Raw genomic sequence first — 25,820 nt, 5'->3', positions numbered from 1 at the left:
GGAGGGACTTGAGAGGACTGGAGGGGAGGAAGAAGGAACGGGAGCGATGGCTAGGAAGGGTCTGAAAGGGAAAGGAAGAAGCAAGGAGAAGCTGTTGACCCTTTGATCGGGTTATTTTCAGAAGCTGTCTGCCTCCTTTAAGTAGCAGTGGGTATATGTGGAAGTGTGTACAACAATAAAGGCTTGGAACTTTAGGTTTGGATTAGTCCTTGATTTAAATCCCACTAAGTGTTGTAGCCTTAGACAAGTTACTTTTCTTATCCTCACTTTCCTTATCTGTAAAATGGGGTCAGTTGGGGGATTTGAAGATTAAATAAAATAATGCCTGCATGGAGCTTGGAGCAACGTCTGGCTCGGCCAGCACTCAATGTTAGTTTCTGTTATTGATGTTTATTAATATTGTAATTATGTGCCGTGAGCTGGGTGGGGGCCCTCCCGCACCCTTTCCAAGGGACCGGCCCCTCGCTTCACTCGCCCATTGGGTGACACAATGCAGGGCTTGCACCAATCCGCTCTCCTCTAGAGGGACGGCTAGAAGGACAGAGCCAATGGGCGCAAGGGTTACGGTCTCCCGGCTACGCGGCAAACAGTGGAGGCTGCACCGGCCGGACCGCTTGTGGCCCCGAGTAACTGTTGCAGACTCAAATCCGGGTCCAGCGTTTGCTGCCCGGGGCCCAGCTTCGAGAAACAGGGCCCATGGCTCAAGGTCAAGGCCGGGAGGTAGAGGAGACCCCCTACGCCAGCGCCAGCAGCGCGTCCCTGTCCGTGAGGTGCGGCTTCGCCGCCGGGCGACTGATTTCGGTCTCGCGGAAACTTCCTCTGACTTACATCCCTTTCCTAAACTCTTCTTCCTCCCATTCTGTAGACCTGCTTTCCCAGACACTTTGACCTCTTCAAACGTTTATTCAATGACTCCATTGCCATTTTTCCCTGCCCCACCCCCTTTCGTTTTTCCCTCCCCTCCCTCGTTTACCCAGCATCGCTCTCCCCCACTCTCCAGTGCTGCCTCCTTTTCCCGGCCCCGTATTACCTTCAGTGATCCTTTTCCCTTCGACTTTTCATAAATATCCCCCCCACCCCGCCATCCCAGTAAGAGCCCCCATCCCATACTTGTAGTCTTTGGTGGTTTCCCTCCAAATTTAGGGCCGTCCTTCCTCCTAACTTCTGACCACTAATTTTGGATTTATTTATATTTATAGTGGCCTTTGAAAAGCATAAACTTCTGCACAAAGGTGGTTTTTCCTTCCTTCCGCGTTCCAGAGTGTTTCCTGCAGTCTGTTCCACACAGCATACTCCCCTGGTCTGGCTCTTCTCTCCAGTCTCTTGAAGCTTCTTACCAACCCAGTGTCCTTCCCTTAACTTCTCTATCATCCATCTTGAAGCATATCCTTAATATTTAAATAAAACAAGTATCTCCCCGCATCTCAGACTCTCCTTACTTCTAGCATATACCCTCATGCACTCCTTACTGAAAAGCATGTTCCTTTTGTGTTCTAATCTTTCATTCATGTTGGCTTAATTCCTTTTAGTTTCTACATTTATCTATATTTTTAGATCTAAAATATTGGCTACATATTCGTAAAGAAGAAAGTGTCCTACTCTGCTTACAACCACAAAGCAGGATGTCCTATTCAAAGTTGTTTTTTAAAGTTTATTTTTACATTCAGAGATAATTATAAAACAATGGCCCAGGATACAGCCTATTTTCTATTAGGGTCAAGCTTTTTTCTCTGTGTGTTGTTTTCATTTTCTCAGGTTTGATCAGAGGATTTGCTTCACTGAAAAAGTTCTGAAGAAGGCTCCTGAGACATATGGAATTTTAGGTCTACATTTAAATTTTTATAGTACCTGGACTTAGACTGGCCTCTCAGATGGCATAAGTGTTCTTTTATCTTAGAGATTGTTTGGGGCAGAAAGGGGGTGAAAACAGATGTGTTTCAAGGATTTTGATGACCTTTTGTTTGCTTTGTCAAAAAAAAGTATTTGGAATGTATTATATTGATGGTGATATATCTTTTCCCTAAAGGTGGGTGCAAGGATTCCCTAAGCAGAATGTCCATTTTGTCAATGACAACACCATTTGCTATCCTAGTGGCAATTTCATAATATTTATTAATATTGCAACGAAGAAAAAAACTGTACTCCAGTGTATGAATGGAATAGTGGGCGTCGTGGCAACTAATGTTCCTTATGAAGTCGTGGCTTTTTCTGACCGGAAACTAAAACCTCTCATCTACATATACAACTTTCCTGGATTGACCAGAAGGGCCAAATTAAAAGGTAGCCTGCAAGACCCTTCCTCTGCCATAACTGAAGGATTTTGTTATAAGATGTAACCAAACCTAGTTCTTATAAATGAAGAATTTTTTGGAAGGTTTTTGTTTTGTAACATACATTTTTAAAGAAGGAATCAGGCTGACCACAAAGTGTTTAATTAATTGGGCTAGAACCTTGCTACTCATAGTATGGTCTGCTTACCTTCAATATTGTCATCACCTAGGTTATTGTCATAAATGCAGTAACTCTGCTCCCAACCCACACTTAACTGAAATAGAATCTACATTTTTAACAACATTCCCCAGGTGATTCATATGCACATGAGCTAGAAGACTCATTTATAGCACTAAATGCAGTTTGAAAAAGAACTTTCAGAACATCTTTTTCCTTTCCTGATATTTTATTGAAAGTCCAGGTGGATTGATGTTGCATAACTTCTAAAGATAAGTCTCCGAGCCTCAATTTCCTTTTCTGTGAAATGGGGATAATGGTAATATCTACTGTTAAGGCTGTGGTGATAATAAATGAAATTATATATATTATTATATATAATGTCTTATAATATAGGACATATGTAATATATATGTCAGTCAATGTTATCTACCATTTAAATTATCGATGACTCATTCTTAGATACAGCTGACCCAGTCCGGGCTGCTGCACATCTGTTAGAGCCCATCTAACGAGTCCCTCATTTAACACATCATGGAGAAAAAACTCAGGAGAGAGTAAGGCTGGTCTCGGTTCTATTCTATAGCCCTTCTGGGTCAAATCAGTGTTTGGGTCAATCCAGCAAACTTCACTCTAATTTGACATTTTATCTGTGGGGAAATTTGTGTTCTCACAGATTAAAACAACTTTAAAACCCATTTGTACATTGGGAACTGTCTGTTTGTACTGTAACTACTGTTCATCTTTCAAATTTCCCCAACTTGGTTATCTGGCTGTAGCCCTGTCTAAGAAATTGAAAGTTAACTCAAAACAATAGCCAACATTCATATTGAATCACGAAAACTCCAGAGACATTCACAATAAAATTAGGAATAAGTAATCAAATATATCAGTTGTTTCCGTTGTTTTTTAATATCAACCTGGAAGTTCTAGCCAATGCAACAAAATGTGAAACTGAGAAAAATTATAGCTCTGAGAAGGGAGATAATAGGTAATGCAATAGTCTACTAGGGCCCATAAGAGTGCTCAGTAAGATGCTGGTCTCAAAATAAATACCCAGGCAACTAGAAGATTTAAATACTTTGCAATAATCCAAAGAATAACTGTGATTGACCTCAGTGAAGGAAACTACAAAAATCACTGATTTAAAATATTTAAAGATACAGAGACATTCCTGGATGGGAAGCCTGGTTATTATAAATATATTTTTTATATTCTTCACAGAAAGTAATTCATAGGTTTATCATATGTTTTAGAGAGGCAGGAGTACTTAAATGAAATGATTCCAAAGTTCATCAGGAAGAACATAAAATAGAGAATGGAAACAATTTGAAAGAGAATGATGGCCAGGCAGGGGCCCCTTTAACATCACGGTGCTACAGTAATTAAGGTTGTGGCATTGGTGCAGCGATCACCAGACCAATAAAAGTTGAAGTCTGGGGACAGAGTCCAGAATACATAAAGCCAAGTATATGATGAAAGACATTCCCACATAAAAAAAAATAGATGATATGGATTATTCAACAGTGGTGTTAAGGAACAATCTGAACAGAAGTATCAAGTTAGGTAACTCATGTTATACTGTACATCAACACGTATCAGATGAAAATAAGAATTCAGCAACAAACCCATTGAAAAGGAGAATAAAACACAGTAAGAAACTGAAATAATTTCAGGATGTGGAAGAACTTTTCATACAAAGGAAAAATTAAAACTAGATTGACACTTGATTACATACAAATTTGAAAATTAGAAATATAAAAATTGCCATGGAAAGTCAAAGGGCAAATAATAAACTGAGGGAAGTATCTGGAACAAATATGATCAGATATTTTCAGGACATTAGGAAACAATAAGAGAAAAGACTAATATCCCATCGTAACAATGGGAAAGGAACTTGCCCACACCATGAACTACAAAATGGTCAAAAACATCAAAAAATGTTTCATTTTAAAAAGCGTCATTTAAATCAAGATGAAATTTTTGTGCTTATCAAGGTCACAACTTTTTTTTTAAACCTGATAACTGCTAGGCAGAGTGCAGTGAAATTTTTGCAGAAGGTGGGACTGTAAATTGATACAATCTTTCTGGGAAGTAAATATTTTTCTGACTCAGACCCACTTCAAGAACTAGACTTCACTTTTAAGAAAATAATCAGAAATATGGTCAATGATCTGTGTGCAAAGGAGTTAAAAGCACTCATAGCGAAAGACTGGAAACAACTTACATCTCTAATAACATGAATATGGTTAAATAAGTTAAAATATCCCAGAAAGGGATGTTCTATGAACATTAAAATTCACATTATTAATTACAAAATGCTCAATGTAAGGTAGACAACAACAACAAACCAATAGGAGTAGCATTATGTATAAGTCAAGTTTCCTTTTAAAAATGAATTATGTGTAATATTTAACCTGTGATTATTACAGCTATAAAAGGCAAAGTTATATTTAAAGAAAAAAAAAACATGTATTTTTACAAGTAAACACAGAAGAAAATGCCAGAAAGAAGTATACCAAATTTGGTAGTAGGATTATAAAGGATATATTTTCCCTTTTATGCACTTTTTTGTATTTTCTTCAAGAACCATGCATTTTTAAAAATTTAAAATAAATGAAAGGTAAATATAAAATTAATAAGCTTCAGTTTGGGAAGGAAATTGTAGAGCAAAGATAGAAAGTTATTCTATTAAGGCCTCTATTCCACAGAAAAATTATTTTTATTTTTACATTGAATGCTTAAAAAATAAAAGCTGTTTTCTTTGTTGATCAGACTATGCTAAATAAATTTAATAAATAACAATTTGGCATTATATTATGATCATAATGGTAAAAAAAAAAAAAGCAGAACCATTAAAAATACAGAGTAGCAATAGAGACCTGAATGTAGAAAATTTAAAAAGACAGGCATAGGGAAAGGTAAAGCTTGTACTTGTGGAACCATGCTGAAGAACAGCAGATAAAGAAGAAAAAGAACCCAGAGCCTCAAATACAGAGAGGCAGAAGCAGGTGCTTCTTGTTTTAGCATCCTCATGGTGTACATTTGAACACAATGTTGCTAAGACTTTTAAAGTCATTTTTCATTTCTTTAACTATAGATACAAATGAGAATAGAAATTTTTATGTTAGTTCCAAGCAGTGGAGGATATTAAACTTAGGGCCAGATATGGCCTAAGGTATGGAGATACAGAAGTAAGCTAGAACTGTTTCACTTCCTCAAGGTATTAAAGTTGTTTGAGTAATGTTTCTAATTATAATGTTTCATATATTTATGGAATATTTTACAGTTCTTGGATCATTTCAAATCACACTGGGACATGCAAGCTGCAGTTTGCTTAGTTGTGCATTGAAGTCTAGGGACAGTGAACTAACAATCTTAATTCACTGTAGTATCTTTTAAAAATGGATCTTAACTTCACTCTTAACTTTCTGTTCCTTATGTTAGAAATCAGCCAGGAAATCTCTTATTCCAAGAGCTAAATGTTTTTGAGTTATGTGTAACTTATAAGAATAGGAAAATAAATGACAGACTATAGTTAATCTCAGAATATGATCATTAAATCCTTGTAATGGATTTTATATTTTAGGCAATATTCTTCTGGACTATACTTTGCTTGCATTCAGTTATTGTGGCACCTACCTGGCTAGCTACTCCTCTCTCCCAGAATTTGAACTGGCTGTCTGGTAAGTTCCAGCATCCTGCAGAATTCCTTTCATTTGACTTGGTAAAGGAATTTACAGAATTCCTTATGTTAGGTTACTTGTCCTGGCTTTTATCAAAAGACATATACATGAAAAAATCTGAATCAAGGGGAAATGGGAGAAGTAAAAGTCTTAATCATAATGTCTAATATTAGTTACAGCTTTCAGGCATAATATTTGGTAGGGCAAAAGCTATATGGGAGCTAAATTAATGATCATATTTCTTTTTATTTATGTATTATAGTATTTCCTTTGTCAGGTAAAGAATACACGTATAAATGTGTAAACTTTAATCTTTTCTTAAGTAGTACCTTTGAGTTGTTTACATATTTCCCACTAATAATGAAATTAAGATGGTCTCTATGTTAGACCTCAGTTTGAAGTAATAGTTTTTAGAAACATTAGAACAATTCTGTGTTCAGAGAGTGGAACATTATGACATATTTGCTAGCGGCACAGGAAAAATCTATGGATAAGACATATCTGTGGTCTTTGCTGGGTTGACCCATGTGGCCAGCTTCAAAGCTGCACTTACTCTTCCATCTTTAATATACACTCCTTTGGGGGAGTCTTATTAAGTGGAAGTGCAAAATGTCCCAAAAATGATTGAGGATGCTCCTTACATATTAGTATTTCTTATGTAAAAATGTGATAATATAGGTTCAGTGAGCCACATTTAATTTATGCAGTTTCTTTTTTTAATAAAAAAAGCTTTATTAAGGTATAATTGACATATAATAAACTGTTTAAATATACATATATACAATTTGATAAGTTTTAACTTATGAATAAACCCATGAAACCATCACCATAATCAAGAGAGTAAATGTATCCATCACCCCCAAAAGTTCCCTGTGCCCTTCAGAGCCTTCCTTATTGGCCCCTGCCACACATACCCTTACCCCATTGCTGCCCTGCCCTCTGCCCCCAGTTCACCACTGATATGCTTTCTGTTACTCTTAATTTGTGTTTTCTAGAATTCCATAAACAGAAAATCATACATTATATATACTCTTTTTTTTGGTTCTGGCATCTTTCATGCAACATAATTATTTTGGATTGTCTCATTTTGAAACTCTCTTATGCTATATAGTTCATTCCTTTCTATTCTATGGTATGGGTATGGCACAGTTTGCTTATCCACTCACCCGTTGATGGATGCATTAGCTTGCTAGGGCTGCCACTAACCAAGCACCACAAACTGAGTGGCTTACATAACAGGACTGTATTGTCTCATAGTTCTGGAGGCTAGAAGTCTGAGATCAAGGGGTCAGCAGCATTAGTTCCTCCTGAGGGCTGTGAGAGAGAATCTGTTTCAGGCTTCTCTCCTTGGCTTGTGAATATCTCTTCGCACATTCACATGTTCTCCTTGCATCTGTCTCCAAATTTCCCCTTTTTATAAGGTTACTACTCAGATTGGAGTAGGCCATACTAAATGACCTCATTTAACTTTAGTAAAGATCCTATTTCCAAATAAGGTCATATTCTGAGAACCTGAGCGTTAGGACACCAACATATGAACTTTGAGGAACACAATTCAACCCATAGCATTATTTAAAGGATGAGTAGAGAACAGCATTCTGAGGAGAGAAGGAAGAATATTCCAAGCAGAGGAATGGCATGTGCAAAGGTCATGAGGTCAGAGCAAAATATAGCAGGTTTGAGGATTTAATTAAGCTATTAAGAGTGCATATGATGAGAAAAGATATTAGCCATAAGAGACAAGCCCAGAAGGGCTGTCTGAGGGCAGCTCATGAGCAGCCTTGTAAATAAATGACCATAGAGTTTATGATCCAAACCAGGACACTTTCAAGAGTGAAAGGGGATGTTATTAATAATTAATATAGAACAACAGGTCTAATCTGAGTTTGTCCTAGACATACTGGGTAGGTTACTCACCCTGTGCCTTATGTAAGCCATGCTAATGGGCAAGCACATCCTTTACACTAAAATCAGTGGGAGGCTATTAAAGGGTTTTAAGCAGAGATGTGACATGATCAGGTCTGCATGTAAGAAAACTCCTTCCAGTCATATCATGGAAAGTATATTGGGAAATAAGACGGACATCAATTAGTAAGCTGTGGTGGTCCAAGTGAGAGGTGATTGCAGTATGGACTAGGGTGATGGGAGTAATGGAGGGAAGTGGAGATAGTTGGCAGGTGTTTAGAAGACAATTCCATGGGAGTTGGTGGCTGACTGAATATTGGGCATGGTGCTGAGGGAGAGTTACAGTCAAGAGTTTGACCCAGAGTTGTGACTTGAGCAACTTGGGGACATTATGGTGTTATTCAGAAAGATGATAAGGGCATGGGAGGAGGGAAGATGTGTTGGGAGGAAATGGAGTTGAGGGTGCCTGAGATAAATAAATGGAGATGTCTAGTAGGCACGTGATATATCAGTTAGAATTTAAGTTCAGTAGCTCTCCCAGAAACCCAAGTTACCCTTGAAAACTGGCTTAAATAAGACAGAAGTGACTTCCTCTCACATGCAGTGGTCTGGGTACAAGAACTCATGGCTGGTATGGTGGCTTCCCAGAGTCATGGGCCAGTCTCCCACTATCTTGCTCTTCTACTCCTAGGGTGTTGCCCTCATCACTAGTGTAAAGTGGGGGCACCACCCATCAATTTTTAAGAGCAGTGAGAAGGGAATAGGGTAAGGAAAAGGCACAAACCTTTGTTGGAGTGCATAGCCTGGAAGTTGCACACATCACTGACACTTAGGTCCCATTGGTCAGCTTGGTCACAAGCAATGTTGAGCTGCAAGGGAGGCTGGGAAATGTTCTCCTGGTGGGTGACTGTGTGCCTGGCTAAAATCCAGGGGTTCTGTTACTTGGAAGGAGGGATGGAGAATAGGTGTTGAGGGACACAACATGTCTCTGCTACAGATACCTGGGATGGGAGCTCAGGATAGAGGGCTGGAAATAAACATTTGGGAGTTGTTAAATCAGATTGGTGATTACAGTGCTAAAAGTGAGTAAGAACACCTAAACAGGTCCTTTGGACAGAACTTAAAGTAACACCAATAAAAAAGGGATTTAAAGAGGAAGAGGAACCTCACTGGAAACCCAGGAGCAGTCACGGAGGAAGGAGGGTTCAGCAGAAATCAGAGCCTATGGCAGAAGCTCAGGAGCCTCGTTAGTAGGGAGTGCAATCTCAGGAAAGAGGCATGCAGGAAAGGAGGAGGAAGGCAGGGAAGGAGACGAGCTCATATAAGTGCGCATTACTTGGCTGGCCACCACTCGGTACCAAGTGGCAGTTGCTTGCTCTGTCCCGCAAGTAGTCGGTCATCTGAGAGGCTGTATGAACAGGGGGCTGGGAAGGGGAGAGTAAGATGAGACCTTATTCACCAACTCCTGTTACCCTATCAGTCAAAGGCCCACAGCACATGGTGTTAACTTCACCACACATTTAGGTTTATTGTGACCTCCTGCATGTCACGCTCGGGGGCTGCAGGGAAGCCTGGGCATGTGAAACAGGCATAAGGTGAGGCCCAGGTGGGTGTACCCACAGGAAGTTACTTAAAGCCTACGGAGTTGGACAGCCACCAAGTAAGCTAGTAAGGACAGGCGGTCTAGGCCTTGGAAACAGTGGGAGACGTGACGGAGAGTCCAAGAGTTGTTCCAGAAGGTAGTCACAATAAGCAGAGTCAAATCCTGCAGAAGTAAAGTTAGCAGGACTGAGAAGTGCCTGTTGGATTTAGGATGAAGGTGCGTATCAGTGGATCTGGGAGACAGCTGTGTCAATGAAGTAGTGGTAGTGGGATGCAGATATCCTGGGAGGAGGAGTGACCAGGAGTGAGGAAGAGGCAGTGAATTAAGAACAACTTGCTCAAAAAGTTTGGCTTGAAGGGGACAGGAGAGAGACATGAATGCATGAGACTGAGGGAGGACTTAGAAAAAAAGATGGTCCAGATGAACACTCCATGTAAGTGTTGACAGGAAGGAGTCAGGAGAGGATAGTCTGAAGATGCAGAAGAGAAGGACAGACTAATGTTCCTAAGAACACAAAAGTTGTAGGATCCAGAGCACAGGTGGTGAAATTGACCTTAGGCATGAGGGACATGCTTTCCATTGTAATAGGAAAGGAGGAAAGAGTGGTACAGATCCCGAGCAGGTTGTTACGCTTGATAGCGGTTATTCAGCTGATGACCTCTACCTTCTTCGTGGAAAACAAGGCTGTTTACTGAGAGTAAGGTGGAGAGGTAAGAGGCTTCGGGAGTATAGAGAATATTAAAAACAACCACTTTGGAGAATAGGAGACCAGAGGAACAGTAAGAGCTGAGGTTATATTGAGACTCCAGGGGAGGGTGGCAGCCAGGAATGGCTAATGTCAGTGACACACATAGCCCTGTGGTCCTTGTTCCTATGTCCCCAGTAGCCCAGACTTTCAGTTGTATCCATCCAGGCTTGACAGTTTTTGCCAGGTATCTACGGCATAAAGTCTAAAGATCCAAAGAACAAGCAGAAGACTGGTTGATATGATGGGCAGGACATTTGTGACAAGGATGAAAGGAGGTGAGAGCAGGAGGAACCCAAATGACCAAGCAAGCTTCATACATACTAGACCCACTTTCCCAGTCACAACTCTGAATGGATAGCTCGCGTTAATATTTTTCTCTTTATTTCATCTAGCAAGGGACCTTGCCTATGGTAGGCATTCAAGATATTCTCTCAAGTGAATAAATGAATTAATCAATTTTGAAGTACTAATACTATGATTTAAAAAACTCAGTGAATGACTGCCCTGACTGGTGTGGCTCAGTTGGCTGGGCATCATCCCGCAAAGCAAAAGGTCACCCATTCCAGGCACTTTCCTGGGTTGCAGGTTCAGTGCCTGGTTGGGACGCATATGAGAGACAACCGATCGGTGTTTCTCTCTCACATTGATATTTCTTTCTCACATCGATGTTTCTTCCCCTCCCTTTCTCCCACCCTTCCCCTCTCTCTAAAAATAAATAATTAAAATCTTTAAAAAACCTCAGTAAATGATCAGTTGTCATTAATGTATACAGTATACCCAGAACCATAGAGTACTCATATGTATCACAGAGACATAGACACCTATACTTATTTTTCAGCAAATGTGATGATATATTCCCTTTTCTAGATTTGGATGAGTTAAATACAAATTTAATAAGGAAGATAAAATAGCCTTGGTAGCATATGAGTAATATTTTAAAAACAGTTACTTTGCTTTCTTAATAGGTACAGTATAATGATAAGCATAATTAGTTATAAACTTGATATTAATGTCATAGATTATATAAATTGTATAATGAATTGTCTCAATTTATGTAAATTATTTTCAAATAATTAGATAAATGTTCTCAAGATATGGAATTCAGACAATTTTTTTTTTTACCAAATGCAATTTTTCTCTAAGGAATTGGGAATCGGATGTCATTTTGTGCAAGAAGTCACAACCTGGTGTCGATGTCAGCCAGATGACTTTTAACCCCATGAACTGGCACCAGCTGTGCTTATCAAGTGCAAACTCAGTGACTGTGTGGACCATTGAAAGAAGTAACCAGGAGCATTATCTCAAAGCAAAGTGAGGGACTTCATTGCAACACAATATAGTGGTGGTTTTCGTTTGCATTCACGTAATGTGATTAGATCAGTTTGATGCAAATGGCTTTATACATACTTCTTAAGTTATAACATCTTTCTACATATATAACGACCTTGGAGTGTTTGTTTGCATTTGTAAGAGATTCTCTGTGACTTGATTTCCCAATGAGGTTCCTTTAAATATCAAGTCCTCTTAGAGCTTTCTCCAACATGGTTTAATTTTCCAAATTTTTATTTGCTCTTACTATTTCAAAACATGACTTTTTGCTCCTACTATTTTGATGCCCAACTGAAATCTCCAAAATTATAAACTTTTAGATATGGAAATTTTATATAGATTATACCTTCAGCCACATTATCTATAAACAAAAGAGTAGTTGCATATAGTGGATCATTGGAGTTACCATTTATTAATAAATAGAACTGGATCAAAGATAAATTCTATGACCAATGTCCTGGTGATAGTTGATGATAATGGTGTCTTGTTAAAAAGGGTTCAAAGACCCAAGATGCCCCTGACCTCACCATACTCTCCCAAGTCAAAGACTTGTAATTGCAGTTTTGAAAACTTCAGAGAAATATAAATCTGATAAATAAAGTTTTCTAAATGGAGAACCCTAAGAGAGACACTTGTTTCTGCTCAGTGCTGTTTATGTCACAATTTCATTTTCATAAGGACCCACTGAATAGCCAAAGCTGTCTCCAGGCAGAGTTGGCAACACTATAATTTCTCATAATGTGGGCGACAGCTCTAGCAGATCCTTGCCAGGGTAGGCAAGTAATTTATTACGCCCTTCTCTCTTTTTGTTTCCTTTGAATGTTCTCTTCTAAATACTGAGTTGTGATTTTTTTAAACAGTAGGAGGCAAAGTGAATGGATTTTCCAGTTCAGAAAGCAAGAAGGATTTAAAAATACTTAAGCTTTACATTTGAGTAGTAGGTACTATTTTTGCGTGGTAATTTTTACAAAATTATTCATCATTCACCAAGTATAACCAAGAAATTTTTACTTTAATGCATAAAGCCATGAATTCTCCAAATTCATCTTGACAGCCATGGTATGAGTTAAAAGTAGATATATGGTAAATTTGGAAAGGAACTCTTGATACCAGAGGTCACAGAGGTAGCTGAATACAACCTACATATATGTTTGTTTTGACCCACAGTGTTTTTTATTTGAATTGGTTGTCAACATCTAAAATTTGAGAGATTTCTCATGATTATCCAGATTATGTTCATTCTCTCAAAATTTTGGAACCAGACTTCTCACATGTCAACAAGCCCTGTTGGCTGGAAATGAGTGGAGCCTGCCGCCCGCAGGAGGGAAAACAAGAACCCATTTGCCACCATTGCCTCCTTGCCACACACGACCTGCCTGACCCCATCGACGTTCAGAGTTACAATCTTACTTTAGATACTAACTTAGAAAAATTTTGAAAATCCCTGTGTATTTAATTTGTATCTGTGCATTACTTACCTTTTATGATACATGTTTTAAAATCTAATATTTGGCCTGTATCTGTTTTGTTTGTTCTTTATGTTATAACACCTCCCCATCAATAAGCAGCAGTTACATTAGTTACTAGGTTCTGTTAATGTGATTATTCTGATGTTTCTTCTTTCTATAGGTCAGTAAAACTGCCTATGGAAGATGGGTCATTTTTTAATGAAAGAGACATAATTTTCCCTGACTCATTGCCCAAGGATCTTATCTATGGACCTGTGCTCCCACTGTCAGCCATTGCTGGGCTAGTGGGCGAAGAGGCCGAAACTTTCAGGGTAATTACCTGGCACGCCTTCCTGTTTGCCTTCATGTAATCATCCCGTGAGACATGCAGGATAGGGAGAATCATCCTGGTTTTTAATACAGATTAGCCTGGAGACCATGAGAGACGAAGACTAGAGTTTCAAGTTTGGGTGACTGGGAAGATAATGGCATGCTAACTGAAACAGGAAGCCCAGATGTGATTTCAGTTTTGAACCTACTGAATTTGGGGTGCTGGGAATGCCTCCAGGGGGAGATGCGGGTAGATGTTGGCAAAGTCACTTAGTGTTAGGGAGACGTCAGGGCTGCAGATACATGATGTCAGAGTCTTTCCCACAGAGGGGACAGTGGAAGCACTGAGTGGAGGGGTGTGAAGAAAAGGAGAGAAAGGGGGTCAGGGAAGAGAGTCAATGAGGAAACCAACTGCCGATAGTTGGGAGGAGGAAGACGAGTCTAAGACGGAACAGTCACAGAATAGGAGCAAGTCCAGGGAAGAGCAGGACTGGAAAACAGTGGAAGAAAGTTTCAGAAGAGAGTTTGTCAGCAGTTGCACACTCATTTATTCATTCATCCAACAAATTTATCAAGCTCCTACCACATAGCAGGGACTGTTTTAGGCAATGGGGTCCCATGGTGACCAACCAGGCATCATAATCCCTGCCTGTTGGAGCTTACGTTCTATCAGGAAGACAGAGCAACACCACCAAAAGTAAGGAGGTACATTAAATCATTGCAATATGTGATAATTATTTTAACAGGATAAATGGGGGATGGAGGTAAGGACAAGATCAACATTTGCTGGTTTGGCCTTTGGGGAGATCACACGTACCTAAGCTGAGACTTTAAAGCCCAGGAAGCCACACTACAAGCAGCGTGAAAAGTGTTTAGGAAGAGGGAACTGCGTGTTACAAAGGTCCTAGGGGAAGAAAATAATTCAGTGTGTTTGAGGAACTGAGGAAAGACCCATATAGCTGGAGCAAATAAATGAGGGCAGCGTGAAGTCCAGGTGGTGTTCAAGAGGGAGGCAGAGAGCGGAGAGGCCATGCAGTGCCTTTGAGATGAAGGTAAGGAGTTTGATTGTTAGCCTTTCCAACCTGCATTATGCTAATGCTTGTGTTGAAGATGGAGATTCCCAAATGGTTTTGACCACCACAGAGGATTAAGCTATAGATGTTAAAAATAATTCAGTGTGGTAGATTATTAAAAATAAGCCCTGGCAAGCAAGAGAAAAGATTGTATGCTCTTTGTGTTTCTTCTCAAGAAAGACAATTACTCACTTTTTTAAATTACAGAAAATTATTAATTCCTTTTAAGAGCACAGATCTTAGCCTTGGAAATACAACCACGCTCAGCCACGGTGGGGCAGCAAAGTAAACACAAATAGAACAGCCATCAGAATTTACAACTTAAAAAAAAATGTTTCTATGTTTAGTATTTGATACCTAGGACTCCAAATATTCAACTATCTCAAATCTTTGTTTTTCTGTAGAAGTCCTCATCTTACACTTTTGCAGCAACATGATAAACCCTACATAAAACATGTAAATTTCAGGCAATTGTCCTTGTGATTTGAAAAATCCTATAGGGATACCTTCCTTAAATATTAAAACGTGCAGTTACAATTTTTAAAATTGCTCATAGTTATACAGACAGCTTTATTTCCCAGGACTTTTGTACTCAGCGCATTTTGACCTTGTTTTAAATTTAATGTTAAAGTTCGACATCTCTAAATCATACAGGGAATATTAATGAAGTCATATACTTTGCATTTAAATAGGAAATTAACTCTCCCAGTTTTTATTTCTTCATTTTATAGGTAAAGAAGGTGAGAAAAATGGCTACAACATTAATTAATGTCTATACAATGAGTGAAGGCATAAAATAGATCTCGAATGTCTTGATTCTCTTCCTTTGAATGGCATTTTTTGTGGCCTGGGTACCAGTGGCAAACAAATCAGTAATGACTTTATCTATATAAGAGTCTTAGACATTGACAAGCTGGGTACTTTTACAAAATTACAAACATTAAATGCTCTCATTATATCTCTTATAGCTAATAATAGAAAGGCATGTTATAGGTCGCTAAATAGGCTGCATCACATTACACAGCTTATTTAGGGCATTAGAAACGTATCTAGTAGTAGTGTGGGGGAATCAAAGGCAGATGTTATCTGGCCAGAAATTGGATCCAAAATAATTAATTTAATCTCAAGTGTCCAGTTTCCTTTTTCCATCTACCTTTAAAAAAAGAAAACAAGTTGCTAAATAAGAATCTCTTTTATAAATTCAAGTATTCTGAAACATATTCAGGTGCTTACATTTCCTAAAGCAATATTAAACTGGACTCAAGTTTTTCATGTTTGGTCTTCAAGTGACCAAAATGTTTGAATCATGATTCCAGAGGATTAAACAAGGAGGTGGTGTTAGCAACAGATGTTTTTAAATACTATTGGCACCTTTTCTTTTATAATTCTCAAAATTCTCAAAATTAAAAATTATTGTTTCTATTCACATAATCCATATAATATCGCATTTACTTTTTTATTTATATATTTTTATTTACATATTTTATTTATTTATTTTTTAGAGTGAGGGGAAGGAAGGGAAAAAGAGAGGGAGAGAAGCATCAATGTGTGGCTGCCTCCCACATGCCCCAAACGGGGAACCCAGCCTGCAACCCAGGCATATGCCCTGACTGGGAATCAAACCAGCGACCCTTTGGTTCACAGGCTGGTGCCCAAGCCACTGAGCCACACCAGCCAGGGCCACATTTACTTTTTAAATGGCACAGAACAGATCTGGCTGGTATAGCTCAGTTGGTTGGAGTGTCATCTGCACACAAAGTTCGCAGGTTTGATTCATTTATACCTAGGTTGTGGGTTCAATACCTGGTCAGGGCACATATAGGAGACAATCAATCAATGTTTCTCTCATGCATCAATGTTTCCCTCTCTCTTCCCCACCCCCCTTCCTCTCTCAATATGTTTGGCACAGAACACACTTATTGATGAAAGGAAGTAACAGGAAAACAACCCAAGGTTTATCTTAAAGTAAGAAAAGCCACATATAATACTAATTTGACATACCAAGGCCAGAAAATCCCAAGTTTTAATCCCCACCTTCTGTTGCACAGATTCGCTGGTATTGTGGGGACCAGATATGTGTGTTCTTAAGATTTTAAGCTCATCACAATACCAGGTAGAGTCTGTCTTTTGTGATTTATAGGCTAAGGTTATAGATCATCAAGACACCTAAAAAGCTTTTAAATAATGGTATTTAGTTAGTAATTCTTTTCTATGAGTCGAATCTCAGACACTACAAAAATGTCATTAATTAGTAGCAGTTTAGACTTCCAGCCAAGATGGAGACCTAGACAGATACACTGTGTCTCCCTCCACAACTAAGAAGGAATACAACTACCTCAAAACTAGAGACAACTAGAAGTTCTAGAAAATCGAGCTGAATGGAAGTCCAACAAAGATATAAAGAAGAAATACTCATCCAGACAGGTAGGAGGGGTGGAGCCAGGATGGAGAGGACGCAGTGTGGTGAGGGGCAGCAGTAGTGGCAGGCAAGCAGAAAGCGCAGTCACACGTTTTAAAAACTAGGGAGGGGCACCTGGGGAGCACTCCCAGCATCAGACCAGATCGTGCAGCTCATGGTCCCAGTGCCGGGGAAAATAAAGCCTCATTGCTTTTGACTGTGCAAACCAGTGGGGGTTGGGGCAGAGGCAAAAACTGCTGGTCTCTCAGCAGAGTCCACTTGTTTAAAGGGCCCCCACAGTCCTAAAATATTCGCAGACCCACCCATTCTTGGAATGACAGCCAGGGCAACAGCTAGAGGGGTGCCAGTCCCATACAAAGTGGGAGAAGTGCCTGGAAAAGGGGCAAATGCTGAGCAAGCAGCATCGTTCCCTCTTTGACCCCTCCCCCACAAACAATGCCACAACGTGGTGAAACTGATTGCCCTGCACTGACGAACCCCTAAGGCTCCACCCCTTACAACGTAACAGGAGTGACAGCTCTGCCTAAGGCACAGAGGCAAACAAATACAGGAGCCTGTCAGCATGAGGAGAGAGAGAAGTATGGCCCAAAAGAAGGAACGGATCAAGGTTCCAGTGGGAGAACTAAGCGATGAGGAGATAGCCAACCTAACAGACGTAGTGTTCAAAACACTGGTGATAAAGATGCCCACAGGCTTGACAGATATGCTTAAGTATGGGAGACACATAAGGGAAGAAGTGAAGTCTATGCTAAATGAAATGGAAAATCCATACAAAACCAATGGTGAAGGGACTGAAACCAGAGTTTAAATCTATGATTTGGAACATAAGGAAGAAAAAAACAGTCAACCAGTACAGAATGAGGAAACAAGAATAGAAAAAAATGAGGAGAGGCGTAGGAACCTCTAGGACAACTTTAAACATGCTAACATCTGAACCAGAGGGGTGCCAGAGAAGAGGAAGAGCAAGAAATTGAAAACTTATGTGAGAAAATAAGGAAGGAAAAATCTCCAATTTTGGGGAGGGAAATAGACATACAAGTCCAGGAAGCACAGAGAGTCCCAAAGAAGCTAGACCCAAAAAGGACCACACCAAGACACATCATCATTAAAATGCCCAAGGTTCAAGATAAAGAGAGAATCTTAAAAGCAGTGAGAGAAAAGCAGAGAGTTTCCTACAAATGGGTGCCTCTAAGACTATCTGCTGATTTCTCAAAAGGAACTTTGCAGGCAAGAAGGGACTGGCAAGAAGTATTCAAGGTGATGAAAAGCAAGCACCTACAACCAAGATTACTCTATCCAGCAAAGCTATCATTTAGAATGGAAGAACAGATGATGTGCTTCCCAGACAAGGTAAAGCTAAAGAAGTTCATCATCACCAAGCTTTTATTTTATGAAATGTCAAAGGGACTTACTTAAGAAAAAGATCAAAATTATGAACATTAAAATGACAACAAACTCACAACTATCAACAACTGAATCTAGAAAATAAAAACAAAATCCAACTAAGCAAACCAGAATAGGAACAGAAGCATAGGTATGGGAATTGTTTGGAGGGTTATCAGCTGGGAGGGGGAAGAGGGAGAAGTGGGGAAATGGTATAGGGATTAAGAAGCATAATTGTTTGGTACAAAATAGACAGGGGGAAGTTAAGAATAATGTAGGAAAGGGTGAAGCCAAAGAACTTATATGCACGACCCATGGACATGAACTAAAGGGGGGGGGAATTGCTGGAGGAAAGGGGGGTACTGGGTAGAGGGGAGCAAGGAGGAAATATTGGGACTATTGTAACAAAATAATCAATAAAATATACTTTAAAAAAGACCTTAAAAAAATTAGTAGCAGTTTAATCTATTTGGTTTTCTCCCTTTGTCCTACTGATGGCCAGATTGATATTCAAGTTTTATTTTTAATTTTTAAGTATATTTTATTGATTATATTGTTATCAAGTTTTTTTTCTAACAATCTAAGGGTATGAGGGCATGAAATAGACCAATTATATAATCAAAGTCAATTTATTTTTTTTTTAATTATCATGATGAGCCCTGGCTGGTGTAGCTCAGTGAATTGAGTGCTGACCTCTGAACCAAAGGGTCGCCGGTTTGATTCCCAGTACAGGCACATTCCTGGGTTGTGGGCCAGTCCCCAGTTGAGGGCAAGCAAGAGTCAACCATACATTGATATTTCTATTCTTATCTTTCTCCCCACCTTCCCCTCTCTCTAAAAAAATAAACAGATAAAATCTTCAAAAAAATTATCTTTAAAAATTATGATGATTGTTCCTGTATATGATTTTTGCCTTACTCATGTTTCAAGGTCCATCCCAAATGATAATTCTCTTTCTCTACACTTCCTTCATTGCAGCAGGAAGAACCAATTGCTTTCTTATGGATGCATGTACAATACAGGGGTGGGCAAAAATAGTTTTACATTTGTTTGTATGTAAAATAATATAATAATGAATTTTAAATAGTTGTTGTTGTTGGCAGCCGTCCGTCTCGAGAGACGATGGTGTAGCTTCTTAAGAGTCTATCTGCACCGCTGAGAATGGCTGTGCAGTCCAACTCGGGAGTGACATGGTATCTGTCTCCTCCCGTGTTGAATCGACATCTTGTGATGACGCTGAAGCTACAGAGCCTGGGCAGGGTGATATGGAGGGTCTGCTGTTGCCCATGCAGCAGACCCCCCCTCTCTTCGCAGCTGAAGGGTCCAAGGGAAAGACGGAGTCGATACAGCTTGGGTTCAGGTGCGCCGCAGGAGTTGCCGGTGTTGACTACAACGTCAAACCGCCTTAGGGACTCCGGCTCCGGATTTTCTGTCGGGGTTTACTCCCTTAGCCTTTCCCCTGAAGAGGTATGCCGCAAGGCAGCGGAGGTTTTTTGGAGTCAGAGTTTTCCTTCTCTGATGTACCCTGACTGGAAGATTGAACCAGCGACACTTAGCTCGCAGACCGACGCTCAATCCACTGAGCTAAACCAGCCAGGGCATTTTAAATAGTAATTAACTTAAAATAATACAATAATTAATTTAAAATAAACTGTTTCATGTACTGTAAACCTACTTTTGCCCACCCCTGTATTTAAATACTCTCCTCTCCTATAACATGACATGTTTTCTGGTTCTGATATTTGTTGATAGTAGTTCTTCCCTCAATAGGTAATTATCTTACTGAGAAGAGGAATTTCTGAGGTCTTGGTGCAATGCCTGGTATATAACCAAAACCCAATGAATGTTGCATAATTGATATTTCGATTTATAGAAGTTGAGAATCTAGTAGAAATAGTTACTTTGACAGTGTCACACCTGCTTTACCTTAAAAGGACAAAGCTTTCCTAAATTAAAAGAGCAATATATAATATTTTATTCAATTATTGAGTAATTATTAGAAAGGTGACTTGCATACACTGGGAAGTCCTGAGTAGAAAAATCACTGTCTATATGGGGTTGAAGTATTCCCCAACTGTGGAACCAATTCCAGCTTGCCCTGCTTTATTTTTCTCCACAGCACTTTTCAATTCTATATATTTAATTAATTAATTTTTTTCTATTTCCCCTCACCAGGATGAATGAGGGCAGGGATTTTTTTGTGTTTTGTTCATTGCTGCATTCCTGAGCTTGGGATGTAATAAGTATCCAATAAATATTTGTTAGATAAATGAATAAATAAGTGAAATAAACATGGAACTCTCAAGGAATTTAGCAAGTCTGGTAATTTAGCTAATGGCTCATTTAAAATGTTTTCTATTTCTATGGGTGTAAGGATGTCTAAAGAAAACAAAGATATGTTGTAGCTAATGTAATTCTAAATATTAGTATATCATAACAAAAAGCTCAAATAAGTACTAAACCTTATGTTTTTGATACAAATTAAACAAACAAATTTAAGCTCCATATGTTTGATTGTTTAAAAGGAAAGAGTGCCATGTTATTGGATCCTGAGTTCACAATCTTAATCAGTCCTGCGGCAGTGGGAGACATGCCCAAAATTGCTGTTACAGCTACCTTGACCTCCAGGAAAGAGAACAGGTGGTCCTAGAGTCTCCCTAGAGCAGGGAGACCTGCTCTGTCTTTCCAAAAGGGGGGAGTTTCCTCTGCTCTGCTGGAAACAAGCATTTGAGACTGAGGGAGGCATAGTACTGAGGTATTACTGTCTAAGTCAGCAATCAGTAGACTATGATGTGCTTTTGTATGGCCCCAAGCTAAGAATGTTTTTTACACTTTTTTAAGGGTTTTTAAAAAGGGGGGTTGGGTATGTGGCAGAGAGCAACATGGTCCATAACACCTAAAATATTCCTTTATAGGAAAAATTTGCCTTATATCCTTGGCCCATATTATTTTATAGTCTCCAAAGCCAGCTTTTTTTTTTTAGGTACATCCCATAGATTGTGTGCGTTTTTCTTTGAGTTTTCTATAAAATCAAAGGCATGTAGGATGTTTCATTAACCGAATTAGAGAAGCACCAGAATCAGACAAGGAATCCTCATCTCATTTGCCATGAAAACTAAGCCAGCGGTCTAGGCAGACCTTGCCGCAGCCACTCCAGGAGAATCACATCCGTGCCCCTTGCAAAACCAGGAGGGAGAAATGTATAAAAATCTCCTTCAAAAGATTGTAGCTAAACAATGACTTTCTTAGATTCAAGAGACCAAAAAAAAAAAAAAAAAAAAAAGTCCACCAGGAAACAGTATAGAAGTTATGACTCAATACTCATGAGAATCTGTGACACGAGACCCCTGAATGTGTTGGCAAGAATAGCTTATTTTTTTTCCTAGTGAATTAAAATGTAGAGAATTGGAGGGAAAAAGGAGAAGTTCAGTTAGTTCTTGGCAAATGGTGGGGCCAATCAATGTGTGTATGTACATATTCATTTGTTTCTTCTTGGAAATTGTTTTAATGGGTATTTCTCTGGCTTTTAGGCCATACTTGTTGTCATAACACAAGGTTTCTAATCTTTCCCTGAAGCCCAGAGATGATGTATATCCTTTGCTTCACCCAACTATGCACTGCTGGACTCCCACAAGTGATCTATACATCGGCTGTGAAGAGGGTCCTCTTTTAGTGGTTAATGGAGAAAACTTGAAGGTGGCTGTGCTTGCTAAGATAGAAGACATACCTACAAAGGGTGAGAAACCGCTTTGCTTTATATTCACAGAAATGTAGAGGCATGGGTAATGGTTTTGCACCTGAAGATGAATGTTTTATTTTCTACTTTTCTCTTTCTTAGAGACATCTTTGATTCCTTCTTCTCCTTTATCCTTTAGTTACCAAGTCCTAGTCCTTCTAGCTAGCGAATGCTTCTTAAATATTCATGCTCCAGACATTCTGCTATCATCTATAATGCAGATTTCACGTGTTCCTCAAACAGCTTTACAAGGAGATGCATTTTTTATCTCCATGATATAGATGAGTAAATGGAGGCATTGAGGGGTTAACAGACATGCCCAAATTCCCATAATCAGTAAACTGTGGAGCTGAAACCTGAACTCAGGCTCTAAGACTTCAAATTCTTAACTACTATGCAGTATCCTTTCCCATACATATGCCCATTCTGTTTAATAAGTTAATGTGTTCTTTCATGCCCTTCATCCCTCTCAAACCCTTTCTCTATAATGGTCTTGTAAGTCCAACTGCCATCTTGAAAATTACCTTTATGTTAATTGGTTAGAATTTTCAAGAGAACCTGATCTATTCTCTTTAGATCTGGTGTCTGTTCCTAGTCCCATCAGCTCTGGCCAGAATTGGGTCTGGGTCACCGAAGGGGCTAGGTGTAGACCCTTTGAGAAGGGAACCTTGCCAGGGCAAACTGCCCAAACCTGTCCATTGCACTCTTATTTCTTCACACCTTGATTTTTGCAGCAATCTTACATCCGACTTCATTAACCTTAATCAACAACTGGCTCAAACCGGGGAGCTCATTCCCACCAAACTGCTCTTCTTGAAGACCGGTTTTCACATGTAACTCGAAGATTCTAGAAGCAGGTGGCTATAAGCTGCAGGCACCTAGACTAGGGGAGGAGTCATAAGAAGCTTGACTCTAGTAGCAGCTGGATTAGGAAAGAAGAGACTACCAGGAAATGAATAGTCCTTGAAGGAAAGAATAGTAGCCTTCTTAGCATCTGGCAAAATGACAAGCACCTAAAATGCAATAAACAAATAATTTGATGGATACAATCTGAACTTTCAATCTTGAAGTTCTTGTGGTTTTTCTACATAACAAATAATATACTTTTGTTATTTCCCCTCAAAGACAATATTTTTTATTGAGGTATAATTAACATGTAATATTATATTAGTTTCAGGTATACAACATCCAAGGCCAATATCTTATTAATAACAAGTGCTGTTATAGAACTTTTTCTTTCTTTTATCCACTGTGCTTTATTTATTAGGTATAAATTTATACACCATAATATGTTCAGATCTTAAGTCTACAGCTTAATGATAATAATATAGTTTTTTTCCTGGCCTCTTAAAATCTCTGACAATGCTTTCCTAAAAAAGAAAATATATTTGCTAACTCTACAGTGTTCATTACATAGATCTGATGATAATGACCTTAAAAAAGTTTTGTGTGATTTACATCAGTAATCATTGCTAAGCAGCATTTATTATTCATTGTTTGGGAGGCATCGTAGCACATAGCACAATGAAGTTGATTTTTAGGAAAAAAAGGATTACAAAGAAATGAATAGTCCTAGGAAATCGAATGCAATGAAGTACTTTGTACTGTTCTTTTAATTGTGTCATCTGTTTTACCTCGTTTTTCTTTTTCAAAAGATGGAAGAAATCTTATCAGTCCAATCACCATTGCATATCAGAAGGGAGGTGTGCTTGCTTCTGGAATGGTAAAGTATTTTTTCTTCAAAATTAATTGCTTTCAAGAACATATACAACTTCCATTTGTTGTCATTTACTGTTATGAGCCATAATTTGTGATGTCAGGTTCTGTCAGATTATTAATTAAAATTGTTTCCTTCTTGGATGCTATTATAAAACTTTTTTAATGAGAATTTCAAATATATACAAAAGTAGTGATCACAGTATAATGAACTACCATATATCTTATTGAAAATAGGCAAAACTAAAAATTTAAAAATCCACGCCTCCCCCAAACACCTAGTATCAATTACCCAATTTTATTCCCGTTTGTGCACTTAATGTGTTAAGTTTTCAGATGCAAATGGGACCTTTTGTCCAAGCTTTAGTTTAGTCTCTTGTGTGTGCCCATTTAGTTTACCTGTATCATATTGTATTTGTCCATGACAGGATTAGTATTAATAGCCATCATTTACTTGATGCTTATTTTGTGCCAGGCACCATTCTAAGTGTTCTCCTTGTATTATCTTATTATTCTTTAAAAAATTTTTATTTTATATTGTATTTTTATTACCATTTATCTCCCCTCCACCTTCACAATGACCCTAATGAGTAGAAACTATTGAGGAAGGAACCAAGTCTTGCTGAGTTCCCTCAGCCTCCACAGGTCTGAAAAGGGGTCAGACCATGTTACTTTTCTGTGCTGTGGTAATCAGTGGTAAGGTCTAGACCTGACCTACACTAAGATCTCAGCCCCATTGGTAGCTGTCCTGAGACTACTGTTGAGTTTTCGTCTTCTGTTGCCACAGATCACATCCCCAGGACCCTGAGGGCAGCTGGTTAATGTTGCCGGAGTGAGAGATGCAGCTCCACCAATGAGAAGCAATCTGGAGCTTGTAAACCTATACTCAGTTCATAATCCCTTCCCCCAACCTTGCAGTGGACTACCCCCACCTCCTATATTGAGCCCGCATTTATGGCCTTTGTGTTTTCTTAAAACAAATTTAAAGGAAAGATTGGAGCATCTGCTCTGGTGAGGGGTACAGAATGATGATAAAAATGATGAATTCACCTTGCATGTTCCCCTCAGTGTATGACCCAGGCATCTCACAAATGCTTACACTTAGTTATAATGGGGTCTACTCTAGAAATTATGAGTGGATTTGACCAAAGCCTCTCCACTACTGTAGAAGTAAGTCAAATTTCTCTTGAGAGTAGTTAAACTAACCTGGATCTCTTCATAATCAACTAATCAACCAACAAACTAACTCATTTTTATTGGATACTTGAATAATATAAAGGAAAGAAACAGCACATCTCTACTTTTGTGTCATTTAGGAAGACAAGAAATTCCACATAACCATGATTAAAGAACATACATTAAGACTAGTGTGATTTAAAGTAAGGAGACTGCTGTATATACAAAACACACAATAAACTCTGCCCCATTTCCCCACCTTCTGTATAATAAACAAGGAAATAGGAAGATAGATACTAGAAAAGTTCAAAGAGAGGACAAGCCAGTAAAATTGCAGGTAATTGAAAAATATGTCACAAATGAGATAAAATTGAAGCTTGACCAGGAAATATGGCTATAAATTGTCTAAATAAAGATAAGAAACAAGGCATTCTAGATAATATAAATATAGATAATGATTCCAAAAATAAACAATAGATGGTAATCAATAATTCTTAGCTTGTCTGATAAGGAAAGTATACTGTGCATTGACTGAGACTGATTTTCTGCATTTATCTCATTGTTTTTGGTCTCTAGGATGGCTTTGTGTATTCTTTTATTATTAAAGATTCAAATTACAAAGTAGAGGATTTTCTTCAGGTTGAAGAGCCTGTGGAGCACTTGATGTTTTCTCCCAGTTACAAAATGTTGCTGATTCAAACAGACAAGGTACGCTAGATGGTAGTTTCTCGGTATGCAATTTTCAGATATTATTATCATCATTGCATCACAGGAGTGAAGGGCAGGGTATGCTGCATAATGATACTCTCCATGTCGGGAC

The 25,820-nt window shown here is 38.8% G+C and overlaps 1 protein-coding gene across 1 annotated transcript in view; it reads left to right on the top strand.

Annotated features, from left to right (window-relative positions):
- The first annotated feature begins 594 nt into the window (after positions 1 to 594).
- The window catches only part of CFAP43 (cilia and flagella associated protein 43), an 85,955-nt gene continuing 60,729 nt past the window's right edge, over positions 595 to 25,820 (top strand). The window contains exons 1-8 of the mRNA XM_090279547.1: positions 595 to 770; positions 2,027 to 2,280; positions 6,038 to 6,134; positions 11,534 to 11,701; positions 13,349 to 13,499; positions 21,949 to 22,108; positions 23,764 to 23,831; positions 25,577 to 25,708. Coding sequence (XP_090135673.1) covers positions 697 to 770; positions 2,027 to 2,280; positions 6,038 to 6,134; positions 11,534 to 11,701; positions 13,349 to 13,499; positions 21,949 to 22,108; positions 23,764 to 23,831; positions 25,577 to 25,708 — 1,104 coding nt within the window. The 5' untranslated portion in view covers positions 595 to 696. The remainder of the gene's footprint in view (positions 771 to 2,026; positions 2,281 to 6,037; positions 6,135 to 11,533; positions 11,702 to 13,348; positions 13,500 to 21,948; positions 22,109 to 23,763; positions 23,832 to 25,576; positions 25,709 to 25,820) is intronic.

The sequence above is a fragment of the Furipterus horrens genome, unplaced genomic scaffold (genome assembly GCF_987537825.1).
Source record: "Furipterus horrens unplaced genomic scaffold, mFurHor1.1.pri manual_scaffold_5, whole genome shotgun sequence".
Taxonomy (NCBI): Eukaryota; Metazoa; Chordata; class Mammalia; order Chiroptera; family Furipteridae; genus Furipterus; species Furipterus horrens.
Note: the sequence above shows the minus strand (reverse complement) of the source record. Positions and strands in the feature narration are given on the sequence as shown.